Raw genomic sequence first — 17,513 nt, 5'->3', positions numbered from 1 at the left:
TATACCCACAGCAAACTCATAGCATATCAACCCAGTAAATCCGTATTTGCAAGCAAGTACACATTGTTTTATAACGCGTAGCTAGCACGTGCTAAGTGCGTTTACTGGTGATAGGACCTTTTGTGAGTCCGCGCGGGTAGGTACCACCACCTTGCCTATTTCTGCCGTGAAGCAGTAATGCGTTTCGGTTTGAAGGGCGGGGTAGCCGTTATAACTATACTGACACCTTAGAACTCACGTCTCCAAGTGGGTGACGGCATTTACTTTGTAGATGTATATGAGCTCCGATAACCACTTAACACCAGGTGGGCTGTGAGCTCGTTCACTCATCTATGCAATAAAAACAAAAAATAAACCTGCCGTACTATTCCAGTAACAACCTTGGTGACCGAATGGTAAACAGTGGACGTCGCCTTAAACACGTCATTACGGATCCTCCCGATCCATTAACGTTGCTTTTAAGTACCTCAAGCACCGGTCACCGTCCTTGTCGAACCCGTCGCTCGACGAGTAAATTAACCCACCGACACAGCCCACTGAGTTTCTCGCCGGATCTTCTCAGTGGGTCGCGTTTTCGATCCGGTGGTAGATTCTGCGAAGCACTGCTCTTCCTAGGGCCAGTTTTAGCGTCACTCCGGTTTGAGCCCCGTGGGCTCACCTACACACGTTAGGGTGAAACTGAAATAGCCTCTCAAGGCTATCAGCATAGGTACGAAAAAAATACAATAAAACATGGTAATCAATTTATGTTCAGATGCGGCATAACTATGGAGCAACTGATGAACACGGTGGGCATCCACCCCACGGTGGCCGAGGAGTTCACCAGACTCAACATCACCAAGCGCTCCGGCAAGGACCCCAACCCCGCGTCGTGTTGCAGCTAGACACCCCCCGCACCCCCGCACCCACCCCCTACTGAACCATAATTATATCAAGTTAAGGGCACAGAATAAATAAGTGATTAACAAAGTACGCCCTATTTCTTTCTTCAGAACTGTTCAACAAGTATGGATGGCATCTCTACTAAAAGCTTTATCATAATTTTCACAACCTGTAAAAGTCGTGAATCGCGCCATCCACATTTTCAAGACAAATTCCGAACAAGAACGTTTGGGCAGTCGACGAACTGAACTAAAACATTATTTGAAAAATGTAAACAAGTATTAATGGTTATGTGATTAGTAAAATAATTAAGAGATTTTGCCACAGCGCATTATCGTCACAGAAGATCCAAAAAAATACAGAAATATTGTTTTTATTTATATAATGATCAAATGTTTTATCTACCTACAGAAAATCTAAAAATAATGAAAAAAAATTGTTTTGTAGTACTATTATAATTGCCAGTGCGACATCTTGCGGCGTGGGCACGCACCTTCATACGCGTAAGGATACTGTTTGACTGCACTATGTTGTTATTTACGCACCAATTGTATTACTGTTGAATGTACTTTAGCTGTGTCATCGATCGGATCACTCATTAAACTAATTAAATAACACAGCCGCGGTAATGGCGCGCTGTGGCTACCTCGTACAAAATTTTTAATTATTCAACGTTATCACCATTTTTGTGTCGACAAATGATTTTGATATGTTTGTTGGTTCAAGTGTTTTCGGTTAAAATATTAAATAGGATAAGAACAGAAGGGCACAGCCCAGCCGGGCGACGCCCTGTACTGTTTTTTTTTTATTTTGGGAACAAAAATTGATCAAATCAAATTATTTTCTTGTTGTAAGCTTTGGAATGTTACCGACATTGAATAATTTAATGTGGTGCTGGTTTTGTAAACTAGATGTCGCTGTTAACTTGTGCATTACCACTTGACTTGTGTAGTGACGTTTGTACATAATTGTTGTCTATCCAGTCACATTGCTAATGGCGACGCTTCTAATTAATGAACTAGGTTCAGATTATAAAGATTGTGTTGTAGTACAAAGATTGTTATCTCGAAATTTTAAAACTAAGTGAGATGTTAAACCGCTGGATTGCTAAATGTGTCGTAGAGTTTTAGAAGAGCTATGATAATTAAACGCACCATCTTTTTATTAAACGTACCTTGGCTACCCCTGTTACTGCCCCCTGTTACTACCATCCCGCCTGTTACTGCCAGCTGTGCTGTTGCTACCGCGTAGGTCGCGGCTCGTTCCATATAAATAAGTGAATTTAAAAAGACGTTCCGTCGGGTAATTTTGATTCTTATAAAAAAACTTAAATTAAATTTAATGCCTTTTCTTGCTGACTGTACTATGGTATCAAAATCTGTGAAAACTAAATCCCTTCTATACAGTTACCGTAGCTATCCTTGCCCCGCCTTTCAGATCAACATTCATTGCCTGTTAAAAGTAAAAAAATTTGAGATTCATGATTTAAGTGTAATGCTGGCTTTATGTGGTAGCGCTGTGACTAACACAGCCACAACGTTCAATGTATTCGTAAACATTACCAACACAACTCATCAATATGCATGTGATAATCAAGTTCGTATGATTCCGATGCTGGGCTTTTAAAGAACCGTCGCGAATTAGAAACTATTTTTTTTCCCCTACCTTTTAGCTGATACCCTAAGAGGCTATTCTAGCTACACCCGAACGCATAGGTGAGCTCACGGGTTCAACCTGAGAGAATTTGCTAACACTGGCCCTAGCAAGAGCAGTGTTTTTCGCAGAATTTACCGCCGGATCGATTTTGGCTTTTTGCGCATGGAACAAGACGCAATAAATATTCCACAAAAAGTTAATTAAAAGTGAATATACATGCATTTTAGTTTAAAAATAAGGCGTTGCTAATACTTACACGGATGACTAATAATGTTACCAGCATTTCGTGAATTGCTAAATTGTGTGGCCAGTTATTTGGATCGGTGGAGCGAATAAAAATGTCCTCATATATATGTCCAAAATGTTCATAGCTCCTAGATTGGCCAGAAAAATTTGAAAAGGGTAAAAAAAGAGTAAAGTAATAGTAAAAGTAGAGTAGAGTAAAAAGAGTCCACTTTTAAACGCGATGTGCACCAATTATTTGTAACAATAAAGTGTATACTTTGATGAAATAAATAAAAATGATAATTATATTCTTAATTTGTTTATTTATTGATATTATTCACTTAAACTTAATTAGCATTAAATTCAGGAGCGGAGTTGAGCATGTGGCGATTGTAGTTTTGTTTGGTTTAGCTGTGTAAACAAGCTCACGGTCCACCTGATGTTAAGTTACTGGAGCCCATAGACGTCTACAACGTAAATGCTGTCACCTACCTTGAGATAATAATTCTAAGGTTTCAGTCTATAGTACAACGGCCGCCTCACCCTTCAAACCGAAACGCATTACTGATTCACGGCAGAAATAGGCAGGGTGGTGGTATCTACCCGCACGGACTTTTTTTTTTTCTTAGCCTTGAGAGGCTATTCCAGCGTAATCTTAACTAGTAGGTAAGCTCACGGGGCTCAAACCTGACGACGTTGCTAACACGAACCCTAGCAAGAGCCGTGCTTCGCAGAATCTACCACCGGATCGGAAACGCGACCCACTGAGAAGATCCGGCGAGAAACTCAGTGGGCTGTGTCTGAGGGTTAATTTACTCGTCGAGCCCTTCGTCGCAAGCGACGGGTTCGACCAGAACGGTGACCGGTGCTTGAGGTACCTAGAAGCACCGTTAGTGGATCGGGAGGATCCGAGATGACATGTTTTGGGCGACGTCGACTGCTTTCCATTGTTTCCGCAGGATCGGGAATGTAATTACCGGCGGCCACGATGAGAGGGTTCTCGTGTCGTGTAGCTTTATCGAAGTGGAGGATCTCCGGATCGTGCGGACTCACAAGAGGTCCTAGCACCGGTAGCATATGCATTATTATTTTTCTGACGGAGAACGTATTGCGAGCTCGCACGGGTATGCACCACCATGTTGCCTATTACTGTTGCGAAGCAGCTATGATTACCAGTTTGAAGAATAGAACTTTGGAAGTTAGAAAAAATACAAATTGTGACTTGGTGTCGTGTGGTTACGTCTGATGACATTGATATTAAGATATGTATAACTTCAACCAAGACGGATCGTGTTGTACTGTAGTGCGGGTTATCAAGGCGGGTATTGGCACGCCTACGAGTCCGTGGACCGCTCGTCAATGCGCCAAGTGTCTACAGCTTATGGTCCGTCGTTGATGGTGTAGTAGGTCATTTCGAAGTTGGATTCGCAGTCGAACCATATCTGTGCGGTCGGGAGCGGGTAGTACTCGTGTGCTCGGACGAGGTTGTTATCGAAGCGCCAGAAACGAGGACCTTGGAAGAAGAATGTGTCTGAAACGTAATACTTTTGATTATAATCAATTATGCCTGAAATCCGAATAGGTAGTTGTAGACTTTTTTTTATTGCATCGATGGCTGAACTAGCTTACAGATCACCTGGTGTTCAGTGGTTACTGGAGCCCATAGACATCTACAACGTAAATGCCGCCACCCACCTTGAGATATGAGTTCTAAGGTCTCAGCATAGTTACAACGGCTACTCGCCTTTCAAACCGAAACGCATTACTGCGTCACGGCAGAAATAGGCAGGGTGGTGGTAGCTACCCATGTGGACTCACAAGAGGTCCGGAGATCAGTCAAAGTATTTCACTGGTAAAATTTCTCTGAAAAATATATTGTTACCTTCTTTCCAAACAATAGCAGCATCGACAGGGTACGGTACGTCCCGCCATGTTGACATATCCTTTGGGTAATCTTCATCCATCGTACTGGTTAGTTCGTCGTACCGCCAATACCTTTCCTCCTCGATCAGATATGTCCTATTGTTGTAATTGGATATGAACACTGTAGTCAACTCTGTAACGTTGTCCGGGATGGAGTAATCCGTGAGAGAGCCACGCCTCATCAGACGGAATGACGGACTGAACTCCCAGTATTTGTTTTCTGAAATTAATTTTACTTTAATGAATTGGTGGACGGTTGTATGTCATGAGGCACGTTGGAAAGGTTGACAAAGAAGGTATAACAAACATTACGTGGTTCAGAATACACTTTTCCGTTTAGTTAGTGACAATGGCGCCTAATTGAATTTGTCTCTTTATTCTTTATTGTACACACAGTTAATACAATACAATAATTGCAAAAAGTTATAAAATGGCGAGCTTCACTCAACAATTGAGTTATCTACCAGCTAACCGTTCTTAAAGAGGGTGAGCTTTACATAAGTGGGTAGAAGATTAGAATCTAATCAATTTACTTATTGATACAATACACTAACAATAATAGTAATAATAATAAAATAAAAACAAAATGTGTGCAATTCATACGTGGTAGAAGTGAAACCTTCGAAAATTAAAATACAATTATCCTAAACGTCTTAAGTATATGTAAAATTTTGTCATTAGTAAATAATTGTAAGGTAGCGCCCTCTGTGAATTGATATTTAAATTTCACGTATAATCCTAAATTAAAATTCACTACAAGAGCTTTCATACACACGTTAGTATTAAAAAATCTCACAGATGGCGCTGTATTAAATAGTATGTATATTTCTGTCTCATTCTTTGCTGGCTTCATCCTACACATTTTTGTATTTGTGTCTCTTACCTGTCGTTTTTTCCGTTGCATCCGGTTTGAAATCACAACGATTCTAAAGAAGTTTTCACTTCAAAAACATAGGTATACGAGTATACATACACAATTACACACATAAATAACATAAACATATACATACACGTACATATATAATGAAATACATAAAGTAAATATGTACATATAAGTAATACTAAATCGATAGATAGTGCTCCTTTAATGCCTTTCTGAATACTTCAAGTGAGTGCTTTTTTTCTTAATATTTTTTTAATAAATAATAATTTATTTGTTCGATTTGTTATGTAGGTACCTGAAAAGACGACAACGTTCCGATCGTGTTTCTCATAGATGGTCCGTATAACTTTAATGCTGGACGGGAGACCAATGAAAAGCTCATGGAATCTCTTCGGGTACCCGGGCTCTCTGACGTTTCTATCACGAAGAACTGTGACCCACTGGAACAGATGAGATGTGAACACATAAAATTTTATGTGGAAATGTAACAAGCAGTTTGTGAAGACTGCGTAGCCTAAAGGATAAGACGCTCAGTGCTTTCGTATCAAACAATACGACTGTGTTGATGTTCGAATCCGTATTAGGCTACAAGTCACTCTATGTGTTCTCATTCGCGAAGCAGTTGCTCTTGAGTTGTTAGGCCTCCTTCGGAGGCGCTCGGGCAGCTGTTAGCAAATCTCACACCTCCCGGCTGAGCCTTTGCTCGCCCAACTGTCATGGTGAAACTAGAAAGGCCTCCGGGCCACCAATAATCCTTCAATCATAAAAAAACAAATCTATGTGTACACTTTTGTGTTTGAGTGGGTTCCTAGATGATTTAGAATTACAGTTGGTGTAATTAGACTCTAGATTGTATTATTATCTTCATGCAGGACATCTGTCGCTAGTTGCTTTAAAAATATTATTTTCTTTTTCTCTACCTTATCCCACTAGGTGGGGTCGACACAGCTAATTTTTCTCTTCTATCAGCCGTCATCTCAACACTCATATCTCTCATATCGTCATTCACACACTCCATCCATGTCTTCTTCGGTCGACCTCTTCCCCTACTACCTTGCATTACCATTTCTATACATCTCCTACTCACATGCATCTTCTCTCTACGAATCACATGTCCATACCGGGGCTACTTTCACATTTCCTTTCATATACTCATTCTTTATCTTGTCAATTCTTGTCACTCCACACATCCATCTCAACATTCGCATCTCTGCCGCATGCACTTGCTTTAAAACTATTCTTCTTCTATATCGTTCGCTCACTACTGAGGATCGCGACCACATCTTACGTTCTTCCACTGTATTCGATCATGGGTGGCATGGACCGCATGGTACAATCTACCACCAAGTGCTTCTCTTACTAGATCCGACCATCTGGCTGGTGTTCTGCCCACGACGCGCTTGCCCTCTATGCGACCCGCAATTATGAGCTTCTCTAATTCATGTCTGGGGACCGCATGATGTGTCCGAAGAAGCTCATAACACTAAAACTATTACAACCTCTAAGTACCTCTATCTCTACCTCTAAGTATCAGCTAAGTACCTCTTCTTCGAACACGTATATCTTGCCGTGTATGACTTGCAAGGTGTCGTAGTTGGTCATGCATAGGTCGGGCGCGTCATCGAACTCCTCGCTGTCCGTCTTCGTGAACCTGGGCGCCTGCGACGACCCTACCGTGCGCTCGGTGCCCTCTGATTCTTCAGAACCTTTTACGTTTACTGTCAAATCAAACGGGAACTTAAACTAATAAAAAAAATATTTTATAATAAACGTTACATACTTTAATGCACGCGGAACTAGTTGGCCGCGCCTTAGCTGGCGACAGGGGTGAGGGGGCGGGTTGCCTATTGCTCGTAACGCACATAGGATTAGACAGTGATGACTAAATAAAAAATGAATAAATGAAATAATAAATAAATAAAATACAATTGAACTTGTAGAAATTTATATTGTACTTATCTAAATTATATTATAATTAATAGTAAAATAAACCAAAAACAAATTACGTATATAAAATTATTCTGACATATTTTAATGATATATCAAATTACTTAATTGGTATATACTTATATGAAATTACTCTGACGTATCCTCTGAACGACTTGATTCTGAAGTCTCTGAACTTGATTCAGAATTATCTTGTAAGTTTATAATCATTTCGTCTATCACAGTGTCAAATCTCATATCAATAATGATAGCAAGCGCCCCCGCCTCTTTGTCCCACCGCTCACATACCTAAGGCGCGACCAACTAGTTTCGTGCGCAAATAAAAAAAGAAGAAATTCAAAGCTTTACTCTGCTAGAGTTGCGTAACAGATCCCGTCTATTCTAGCATGAAAATTTACACTGCTGTTTCAAGACAGTGCCAGTAAGTCCGGAAATCTATTGATTTATTCGACCACTGTCCGCGGACATCAGTTATGCTGGCTAGTCACCGAGAAGCCTGGTCGTTGTAGCGAATGTCGAAATACATAATTTCTTCGCGGCAGAAATACTAGGCTAGGTATGGTACTAGACCATTTAGCACATAACAAAGAAATTAGCAAGAGAGCCATGAAGGAAAATAAAACGAGGATCATAGTAAGAAGTCCAGTACTTCCAAGAAACCGGCGCTTAGCCACATTAGGTGAAATTTAATTTCCAAACCATAAACTCACAGTACAACTCTTGCATGCCCAATATGTCGTCCACGTGTAGCTTGTCAACGGGCAGCTGATAATATGGATACATAACAGAAGATTTGACGTTAGAATGTGACATGCCCAGAGAGTGTCCGATCTCGTGGACGGCCACCGCGAAGAAGTCCGTGATGTCTTCTTCTCCGTCTTCAGATATATCAGACTGAACTCCCCAGGTCTCGTCATCATCAAAATGTATATCGCCGAGTGGCGGTGGGAACGCGTGGGCGACTACTCGACCGGGGCCATCGAAGGGGAACCTGGAATCATCGCTAGTGTTGACTTCATACCTATGTTAGTTGCCGAGCAGATTACGCGTTTTATACAGGACTAGCTGTACCCGGCCGCTTCGCTGGACATTTAAAATTAACATTTTATTTCTCACAGCCACAAAGATTCTCATCATTAACGCCCCCGAAACTGGTGTAGGGAGTCCAACACTCATATAAATATTAGCCTATCCATTAAGTACATGTATTTTTAACATGGATAGCAAGTTTCAAGTCATTCGGATGCCCGGTTCAGTATTTACAATGGAACATCCGTAAAAACCACTGTAGATTTATATATTAGTATACCTAGATGTAATTTACGGTACGGAAAGCGATCCGATAAACGGAAATGTAAATGAAAAAAAAAAACGTTATTTCGTTTTGTTAAATTACATATTACTAGAGGTCCCGCGTACGTATTAATATATAGATATTGTATTTGACGCACACACGCATGCATACTATTTATTGTCAAACTTTTGTTCTTGACGTCTGTGGTCAAATTGAGAATAGATTAAATATTGTTTGTCTTTATTAATATTTTTTTATAGTGTAGCCTTGGCGAAATTTGAGAAATAAAATACAATCATAATAGTGTACAAACTTATACAATTCCAATTAATTATAGTCAAATTTCGACTACTGCGGGACCTCTAGTATAGATAATTTTCCATGTTCATGCTTAGTCGTTTTGGATGCGCTTATACTTGTACCTTTGTCTGGATCGAATAGCTCAATAAGCTCACACAAACTAGCTATTAAAATAGACTTAATCGTTATATTGTTCCTACAATTTAGACTTAGACCTCATGTTTTAGGGTGAGGCAGAATTCACGAGCTCCGATTATTAATTCAAACCAAATAAACTACTGTGAGCTCTTTCCTGCCTCAAAGCAATAAATAAATGGAAGCCAAAATTATGAGAAGTTGACAATATAATAGTGTTTTGAAAATTTACGTTTTCCACTATATATTATAATTTACTGTTTTTGTTCACAAATGACCCGACATGCTGTTAATTGTTAATTATTAAAGCGCCCAATTCTAATTAACCAAAATAGTTACAGCGTACCCGTCTCCATGGTTGCCGGAAGCGAAATAAACTTGTATGTCCGCTTTGCCTTCATCTAGTTTCGTGAAGTGGAGGTTCCCGTGGGGCGCCCAAACCTCCAAACCATTCTCTAGAAGCCTTTCTATGCGATCCTTGCTCATTGTACTTGAACCATTCAGGAGTCTGGATTTAAATTTGAAAAAACATACTTATGTTACAGTTTTTAGCAATCTAGATTAGACAGATAGGTGCTCCGCAGTAAAAAATTGTTAAGATTAGAGATGAAACAGAGGATGTTGTTCTTAAGTACGCTTAGTTGTAGGTTAAAAAAAATCGTTTTTGATGATGGGCTATTAAAAATATCAAGTTACATTTTCAAGATGTATGGAGCAAAATTTCTAGACATATTGGTATTTTTATATTATCCTGCCGTACCTACGCACCGAAAGCGTTCTGCGCAGAACTATACGACAAAAACTGTTCTCTTTCTCTCTCTCTCTTTGCCTTAAACCTATAAACTCGGTCCTCGGCATATTTATTAGTAAGTAGAAATACAAAACTACCGTACATGGAAGTTTTGGAGCGATCACTGTGTGTGGGAATTAGAAAATCGCTCCAAACAATCTAACCGCTGCTAGTTTTTCTGTTGTGAAAAAGATTGCTAGCATTGTTGCTTGTCAATTCAATGAAGCTGCTGTTGCCCATTTGCTACGGTTATTCTACACATTATTGAAGACGAACTTAATAATTCAATCAAATTCAATGCACGAATTGGATCAAGAACATGATGGAAATCGAATACTCAAAGCCAAAAATTAGGCTTTATAAAACACAAATGAGGCAAAAACGGCTAGAATTTTTTTGATGATTTTATGAACCTAATATATTTGAATTCCAATTTTATGAGTACAGATAAGACACTTTTCTTTAAAAAAAATTAAATACTCGTAGAATCAAAAGGCTTTTAATTAAATATTTGATTCGTTCAAATCTGATCTTATTAATTCCAATCACGTTTATTTTATTATTCTTGTTTTTGGCAACTCTATTAATACAATAGCCACAAATGTACACACAATTTATCTTATTTTAGTATTTATAATATCTATAAATAAATAAAAAAATACCAATTAATTTTTAAGCCTTCCTAATGATACAAATTGAAATATTTTCAAAATTGATGACAAATCTTAAAGAGTATTTTTTCGAGGTCTCGACGGTTCCGCCATTTCAATTTTATTGCCCCTAAGTTCGCTGTCGCATATAAAGGAATTATAAATTTAAGTGCACACCTGTAAGTGACCTCGCGTTTATTCCATCCTTCTTGTATAATGTATCTGCGATTTCTTGCGTGCGAGTCTTCATCTATATCTTTCAAACCGCATCTTTTTCTTTTGAATAACTGAAAAATGAAATTATTGTTGTTCTTTAACACGTTCACTGCGGAACAGGCCCAAATCAGCCTGCCGCGGAATTTCACCTGGTGCGGACGAAGAAAACTATGTCCCTCTCGCTGGTGCGGAACGATTATCTCAGGTGTTTGTAAAGGTACGACAAAGACAAATATATATTTGAGATTGTGGTCAAAAGTATAGGTGTTCTATATAAAAACATCCCGGCAGGCCTATCACGCACTGACGGTAAAAAATATCAACTCGGTGCGGGAGGAGGCCTATTGTGGCCCGCCGTCCCAACAGGCTGTTGGCGGCCCGATACCGCACAGAGCGCCCGCCTCGCCAGTTAGTGTTGGGCAAGTTATCGGAACTGACATACGTCACGTTTTTTTTATTCCTTAAAATTAAAGGCATGATGTCAGGCAACAAAAGAAAGATAAATATTTTGGAAAATAAATTAATTTGCGGTGCAGATAGTGATAGTGACAGCAGTCAGGAGATATTTTCCTTCAAGAAAAAAAAAAACAAGCACAAGTGGTGAGTTTTGTTTGCTATTTAAACATACTATTACAGTATAATATATTATTACAATTATATTAGAAAATGTACGGTCGATTATTTATAAATTAAGTTTTTAAAGAATACTTTCACGTTATCACTAGATATCGCGTATTTGCATGCATAATCACCTCAAGTTATTTTTGTTATTTTTAGCCAATAAAATGGCTTTTAAGAATATTGAAAAGCCAAAAATAATGAACTATTTTTATTTAACCTTAATAACTAAGTTCTTAAACTAATACAAGTAAATCTAACCATACCTACACGTAGGTATACCTAACCCGGCACGCATCACGCTTTACGAAATTAATAAAATAGATTGTTTGGGGCCGACTCAAAATTGTTTAGGTATACTTACATAATAAAAACTTCTTTTTTGTGACTTTAATCTACTCAAAGTATACCTACCCTATTCAATAAAAAACAATTATCAAAATAGAAGCGGAGGAATTCAGTGGGTTGCCGTGCGCTGGCATCGAATCATGTGTAAGTTTAGGTACTCTCGCTGAGTAAGTCACAATAGATATGGCAGTAAATTACAATAAACTTTTTTTTTGTCAACAGAGCATATTTACAGTAGCCCCACTGGAAGAAAATTTCATATTCTCAAACCAGTCTCGTCTTTAAATGAAACTAATACCGGTAGGTCTTGGTAGGTAGCTTTGGTTTGACTCTGTTTATTTTTCTGCGAGCAATGTATGGCGTTTATTGCACTACTCCTTGTATTAAGGTATGTTATGACACTCTGTTTACTTACTCAATAATACATGAGTTGTTGTTTCGGGTCAGAAGGCTGCATTTAACATGAAAATAACGCTTCAAGTCTACTATATAAGGCCCTGTATTATATATACATATTTTGTTTTCACAAGCTTAACAAATAGAGTGGTCTGAAAATTGCAGAAAACAAAGTTGTATCACCTTATCTTGTAGCATTGCTGGAGTCATGGTCCAGACGGCTGGCTGATCCTTCGGCCGGTCGTAGGACTGTCGAGGGGATTCGCCCGGTCCTTGTGGATTGGGTGAATCGTGACAGAGGACGCCTCACTTTCCGGCTCACGCAGGTGCTCACTGGGCATGGTTGCTTCGGTGAGTTCCTGCACCGGATCGGAGCCGAGCCGACGGCAGAGTGCCACCATTGTGGTTGCGACTTGGACACGGCGGAGCGCACGCTCGTTGCCTGCCCCGCATGGGAGGGGTGGCGCCGTGTCCTCGTCGCAAAAACAGGAAACGACTTGTCGTTGCCGAGTGTCGTGGCATCGATGCTCGGCGACGACGAGTCGTGGAAGGCGATGCTCGACTTCTGCGAGTGCACCATCTCGCAGAAGGAGGCGGCGGGGCGCGTGAGAGACGCACAATCCCGCCGCCATCGAGCGAGGGCCAGGGAGGCGGATCTCGCCCAAGCCCTGGCCCTCTAAGTGTTTCGGGTCCCCCTCACATGTCGGTCTGGGGACCGGCGAGGGGGGCCTAAGAAGACGACGTGCAAGCTGCTCTGCACGCGTTTTACGCAAGAGCATCCGGGTGATGGAAGGCCGGCTATCCTCGACTCACGCTGGTTCTGGTCCAGCGGGGTATTCCGTAGGATAGCTCACTCTAACCGGCGCCATCTAGGCGGGCTTCGGATAGCCTGCCGACCGAGAGGGCTGGTGGTCGTGGCGCCAACGACCGCCGGTCCGGCGTCCCGAGGGGGAGGGTGATGGGAGAGATGTGCTCCGCACTAAACGCTTCACTTTCCCCCCTCTGCCTCTTCATGAGTTCTGTCTCATGCGAGGTTTGGACGTTGGTTGTTGAGCGACAGGAGGTTTTAGCCAGTTCGACTCTGACATGCCCCGCCCTCCATCCCCAGTGGAGGGCGGAAGTCCGGCGATTTCCTCCTGACAAAAAAAAAAAAAAAAATCTTGTAGCATGTTGTGTTTAATTTTACCAATCAAAGTGTGCACTTTGACAACGCATGGTGATGAGATTTGACTATTTCAAGACCTATGTTAACTTTTTCATTTTATTTGAGAATCTATTTAATACACAGAGAGCCCTGTAGTCAAATTCATAAGGTAAATGAATCACAGAATTTAAAAAATCATTTCAGGAAATCAAGTAACACCTACGGCCGATCATATCCTTGAGATGAGCGGTAAACGGCGAAATTGTGTAGGGTGCTATGAAAAACTGCGGGAAACCATGAAGAGTTTCGAGGTGAAAAGGAAAGTAAAAAAAATTAAAACATACTGCAGAATGTGCAAGCAAAATCTTTGTGCGAAATGTTTTAAAGACAGCCATTAATAAATAATTAAATAAACAATTTTTATTTCTTTACTTTAATTCTGTTTTATTTTCGATATCCCCTTATTTTTGTCTTTCCCATCACTACTAAAAATACTTTCTAGTGCGGTTCTGGTCGATATCGACCCGCCACTTTCCCTGGTTTATTTCTCATTTTCTGTTCGGCAGATCCCGGGGCGAATCAAATCTAAAGAAGTTGGGTTCAAGGTTTTTCCAACAGTCCAAAAACTGTTCACCTACATTATGTTTTCGCAAAGTTATAGCAATTTAATCGAACCTTGTGCTGACGTGTCGAAAAAGACCTACCACGCACTGGCGGAAAAATCATTGGGGGAACAATTTGGCCCGCCGCCGCACCAGACAAAGGTTTAAGATTTTACTTGCCGCAGCGAACGTGTTAATGAGAATGCTTTGAATTTTCGTCAATTAGGTATTTTTTACAATAGAGATTAGAGTGGAAATAAATGTATTGCTAAAACATCGGTTTCCATGGAACTATTTGTATGATTTATTTTCTATTTTTTATTGCTTAGATAGTGGACGAAGCCCACCTGGTGTTAAGTGGTTACTGGAACCCATAGACATCTACAACCTAAATGCACCACCCACCTTGAGATATAAGTTTTAAGGTCTCAGTATAGATAGTTATAACGGCTGCCTCACCCTTCAAACCGAAACGCATTACTGCTTCACGTCAGAAATAGGCGGGATGGTGGTATACCCGCGCGGACTCATAAAACGTACTACCACCGGTATTTACGCAAATCATAATTTTAACTTTTGTTAGAAATCCTGATTGATATCATATGAAGTGATATATAATGACTTGAAACAAGCTTTACGATTCGCCAGTTGAAATATTTCGCTGTTAATATCTACAAGGAAAGATCTATCTAACCTGTTTAGTTGGTTCATCCAGTACTCCCGTTTGTGGTAGCCCTGCGAAGGCCTGCATTTTCTTGACCGCTTCGGAAATAGATTGTGACGTGTAAGTGTAGCCAACTCCGGCCAAATCTTTCGATAAGTATCCATATTGTAGCAAAAAATTAACCTGAAGAATAAAATATTAAAATTTGAGATTCTACATTTTTTATGTATGTAGATTAATTAGTTCTAATTTTTAGGAGAACACTCCTGTTGGGAAGCGAGATAACCCACTGAGTTTCTCGCCGGATCTTCTCAGCGGGTGGCTATTCCGATCCAGTAGTAGATTCTGCGAAGCACAGCTTTCTTCCAGATCGCAGTAGCCACCATGGGACAGTGGTTCCGGAAGTGGCGAATAGACATCAACCCCACGAAAAGCGCAGCGGTGCTCTTCAAAAGGGGTCGCCCTCCGAACATCACTTCGAGCATCCCACTCCGTAGTAGGCGCGCAAACACCTCCGCCGTTAGTCCCATCACTCTCTTTGGCCAGCCCATACCGTGGGTCTCGAAGGTCAAATATCTAGGCGTCACCCTCGACAGAGGGATGACATTCCGTCCCCATATAAAAACGGTACGCGACCGCGCCGCGTTTATTCTAGGACGACTCTATCCAATGCTTTGTAGTCGAAGCAAACTGTCCCTCCGCAATAAGGTAACTCTCTACAAAACTTGTATACGCCCCGTCATGACGTATGCAAGCGTAGTGTTCGCTCACTCAGCCCGCACCCACTTGAAATCCCTTCAGGTTATTCAATCACGATTCTGCAGGATAGCCGTCGGAGCACCATGGTTCCTTAGGAATGTGGATCTCCACGATGACCTGGAGCTCGACTCTCTTAGTAAGTATCTACAGTCGGCATCGCTGCGCCACTTTGAGAAGGCGGCACGACATGAGAACCCTCTCATCGTAGCCGCTGGAAATTACATACCCGACCCAGTAGACCGAATGGTAAACCGTCGACGTCGCCCAAAGCATGTCATTACGGATCCTCCTGATCCATTAACGGTGCTTTTAGGCACCACAAGCACCGGTCACCGTCCTCGTCGAACCCGTCGCTTGCGACGAAGGGCTCGACCAGCGAACTAACCCATAGACACAGCCCACTGAGTTTCTCGCCGGATCTTCTCAGTGGGTCGCGTTTCCGATCCGGTGGTAGATTCTGCGAAGCACTGCTCTTGCTAGGGTCAGTGTTAGTAACTCTCCGGTTGAGCCCCGCGAGCTCACCTACTAACGTTAGGGCGAAGCTGAAATAGCCTCTCAAGGCTATCAGCATAGAAAAAAAAAAAAAAAAAACAGCTTTTACTAGGGCTAGTGTTAGCAAATTCTCTCAGGTTGAGCCCGTGAGCTCATCTACCCGTCGGCGCGTGGCTGGAATCGCCTCTTAGGCTACTAACGATTAGGTACGGGAAAAATATTTAGAAGCGGCTGGTTATGTCCTAAATTGTTAGAGTACGAGATTTTAATTTATAGAAGTTATGCACTGATTAAAAAAAGAATATTCTTTGCACTTGTGTTAAAGGTTTTTTTTTTTCGTTCACATCGGCTATAGTAGTGGTTTTAAAAACTTATATTAAGCGAAGGCTTGTTTCACATGATGTCTGTGACGTAATCAACCAGAAAATCGACGTTAACAATTAATATGATCTTCTATAATTGCGTATGTTATAGTACGTATAGCTCGTGATATACGTCACGAAAGATTTAATTAAACGAAAAAAGTATGAAATGAATTATAGAAGTTAAAAACATAGTTTGAAGCTGGTTTTAAACATGCGCAATAAGCCGTATTGTTGTTGTGGACAACAAAGTATTCTTAAAGCTAACACTTCTTAACCTACACAGATTTTTTTTTATCAATATTTTTCAACAGTGACCTATTTCCAAGACTTATTAAAGTCACACGTTATATCACATATATTATTGTATTAACACTCTTCACAAACCTCGTCAAGCGTAGGGGAGTTTAGTTCCAAATAAATGGTTCGACACTGCACCAAACTGATGCACAAAATTTGAAGTATGTAACTGGAAAGCATTGTGTCGGAGTACTGAATACAGTCATATATTTTGTATCTGAATGTATCGCATTAATACGACCTTTGACACTCAGATAATGTTACAATTCTCGTAACAGAGTGGTGAATGAACTTCTACGGGAAAAACTCTTGAATCATGCGGTGCAGAACAATGAGTTGTACTGTGATATTTGTTATGATAGTGTTTTGTTTTTATTAAATTAATGTGCATTACGATGTACCTACTGATTCTTGGATATAGTCTCAGCGGCAGCTAACTGAGTGATCAATGCATTCTTGTATAACATACGTGCTCTATTTAATCATTGACCACCATAAAGCCACTCGGGGTTTCTAAAGGTATTCCGTTTTTGCTGTAAACAGTGTTTTATTAGACGATTTTTTTTTTATGTAGGCTCCTATTCAGCGAATTCAAGCTCACCCTAAATTCAGTTTAGCGTTTGGATTTAAAAACGTTTTCGTCCAATCCAAGAAATCCGCTGTTGTTGGAATTGAGGTGGAGGATAATTTACTAGAATTTTCTTCACTTGTCGCTGTCGTAGATATTGTTATACCTACTTTTGCGGTTTGCAATTCGCGATTAAACTGTAAAAGTATTTTTATTTCTGAGGATATATGCAAGCGAACCCAGTGTGCCGGATTAACAACAAACACTTCCCTATTTCCGCATGTAGTTACACCATATACTCAAAATGTAACTTTCATTAAAAACTATAACTATTATTAATGTCATTAGTTATTTAACTA

General features: G+C 40.5%; 4 protein-coding genes and 1 long non-coding RNA gene across 9 annotated transcripts in view; 2 read left to right on the top strand and 3 right to left on the bottom strand.

The window, feature by feature from the left end:
• The window catches only part of Trxr1 (Thioredoxin reductase 1), a 29,049-nt gene extending 25,971 nt beyond the window's left edge, over positions 1-3,078 (top strand). For all 5 annotated transcript variants that reach the window (XM_089730695.1, XM_028182356.2, XM_028182355.2 and 2 more), the window contains one exon: positions 755-3,078. In XM_089730695.1, coding sequence (XP_089586821.1) covers positions 755-884 — 130 coding nt within the window. In that variant the 3' untranslated portion in view covers positions 885-3,078. The remainder of the gene's footprint in view (positions 1-754) is intronic.
• mmd (disintegrin and metalloproteinase domain-containing protein mind-meld) overlaps positions 1-17,513 on the bottom strand; it is a 937,314-nt gene that overhangs the window by 92,145 nt on the left and 827,656 nt on the right. The gene's annotated exons all lie outside the window — the stretch shown is intronic.
• The window catches only part of sni (SDR family oxidoreductase sniffer), a 241,398-nt gene that overhangs the window by 23,980 nt on the left and 199,905 nt on the right, over positions 1-17,513 (bottom strand). The gene's annotated exons all lie outside the window — the stretch shown is intronic.
• LOC114248920 (matrix metalloproteinase-25) lies at positions 3,067-16,828 on the bottom strand. The gene is made up of 9 exons (XM_028182357.2): positions 16,674-16,828; positions 14,704-14,856; positions 10,863-10,972; positions 9,592-9,753; positions 8,227-8,507; positions 7,112-7,287; positions 5,865-6,009; positions 4,646-4,906; positions 3,067-4,294 (listed from the first exon to the last, which is right to left on the bottom strand). Exons 1-9 carry the CDS (start codon positions 16,764-16,766, stop codon positions 4,143-4,145), a joined length of 1,533 nt encoding a protein of 510 aa, XP_028038158.2. The 5' UTR covers positions 16,767-16,828; the 3' UTR covers positions 3,067-4,142.
• Positions 11,000-13,844, top strand: LOC114251133 (uncharacterized). The gene is made up of 3 exons (XR_016323716.1): positions 11,000-11,501; positions 12,090-12,167; positions 13,612-13,844. It is a non-coding gene; the product is annotated as an uncharacterized LOC114251133 (long non-coding RNA).

The sequence above is a fragment of the Bombyx mandarina genome, chromosome 10 (genome assembly GCF_030267445.1).
Source record: "Bombyx mandarina strain Sakado chromosome 10, ASM3026744v2".
NCBI lineage: Eukaryota > Metazoa > Arthropoda > Insecta > Lepidoptera > Bombycidae > Bombyx > Bombyx mandarina.
This window is presented reverse-complemented; position numbering and strand designations above follow the sequence as displayed.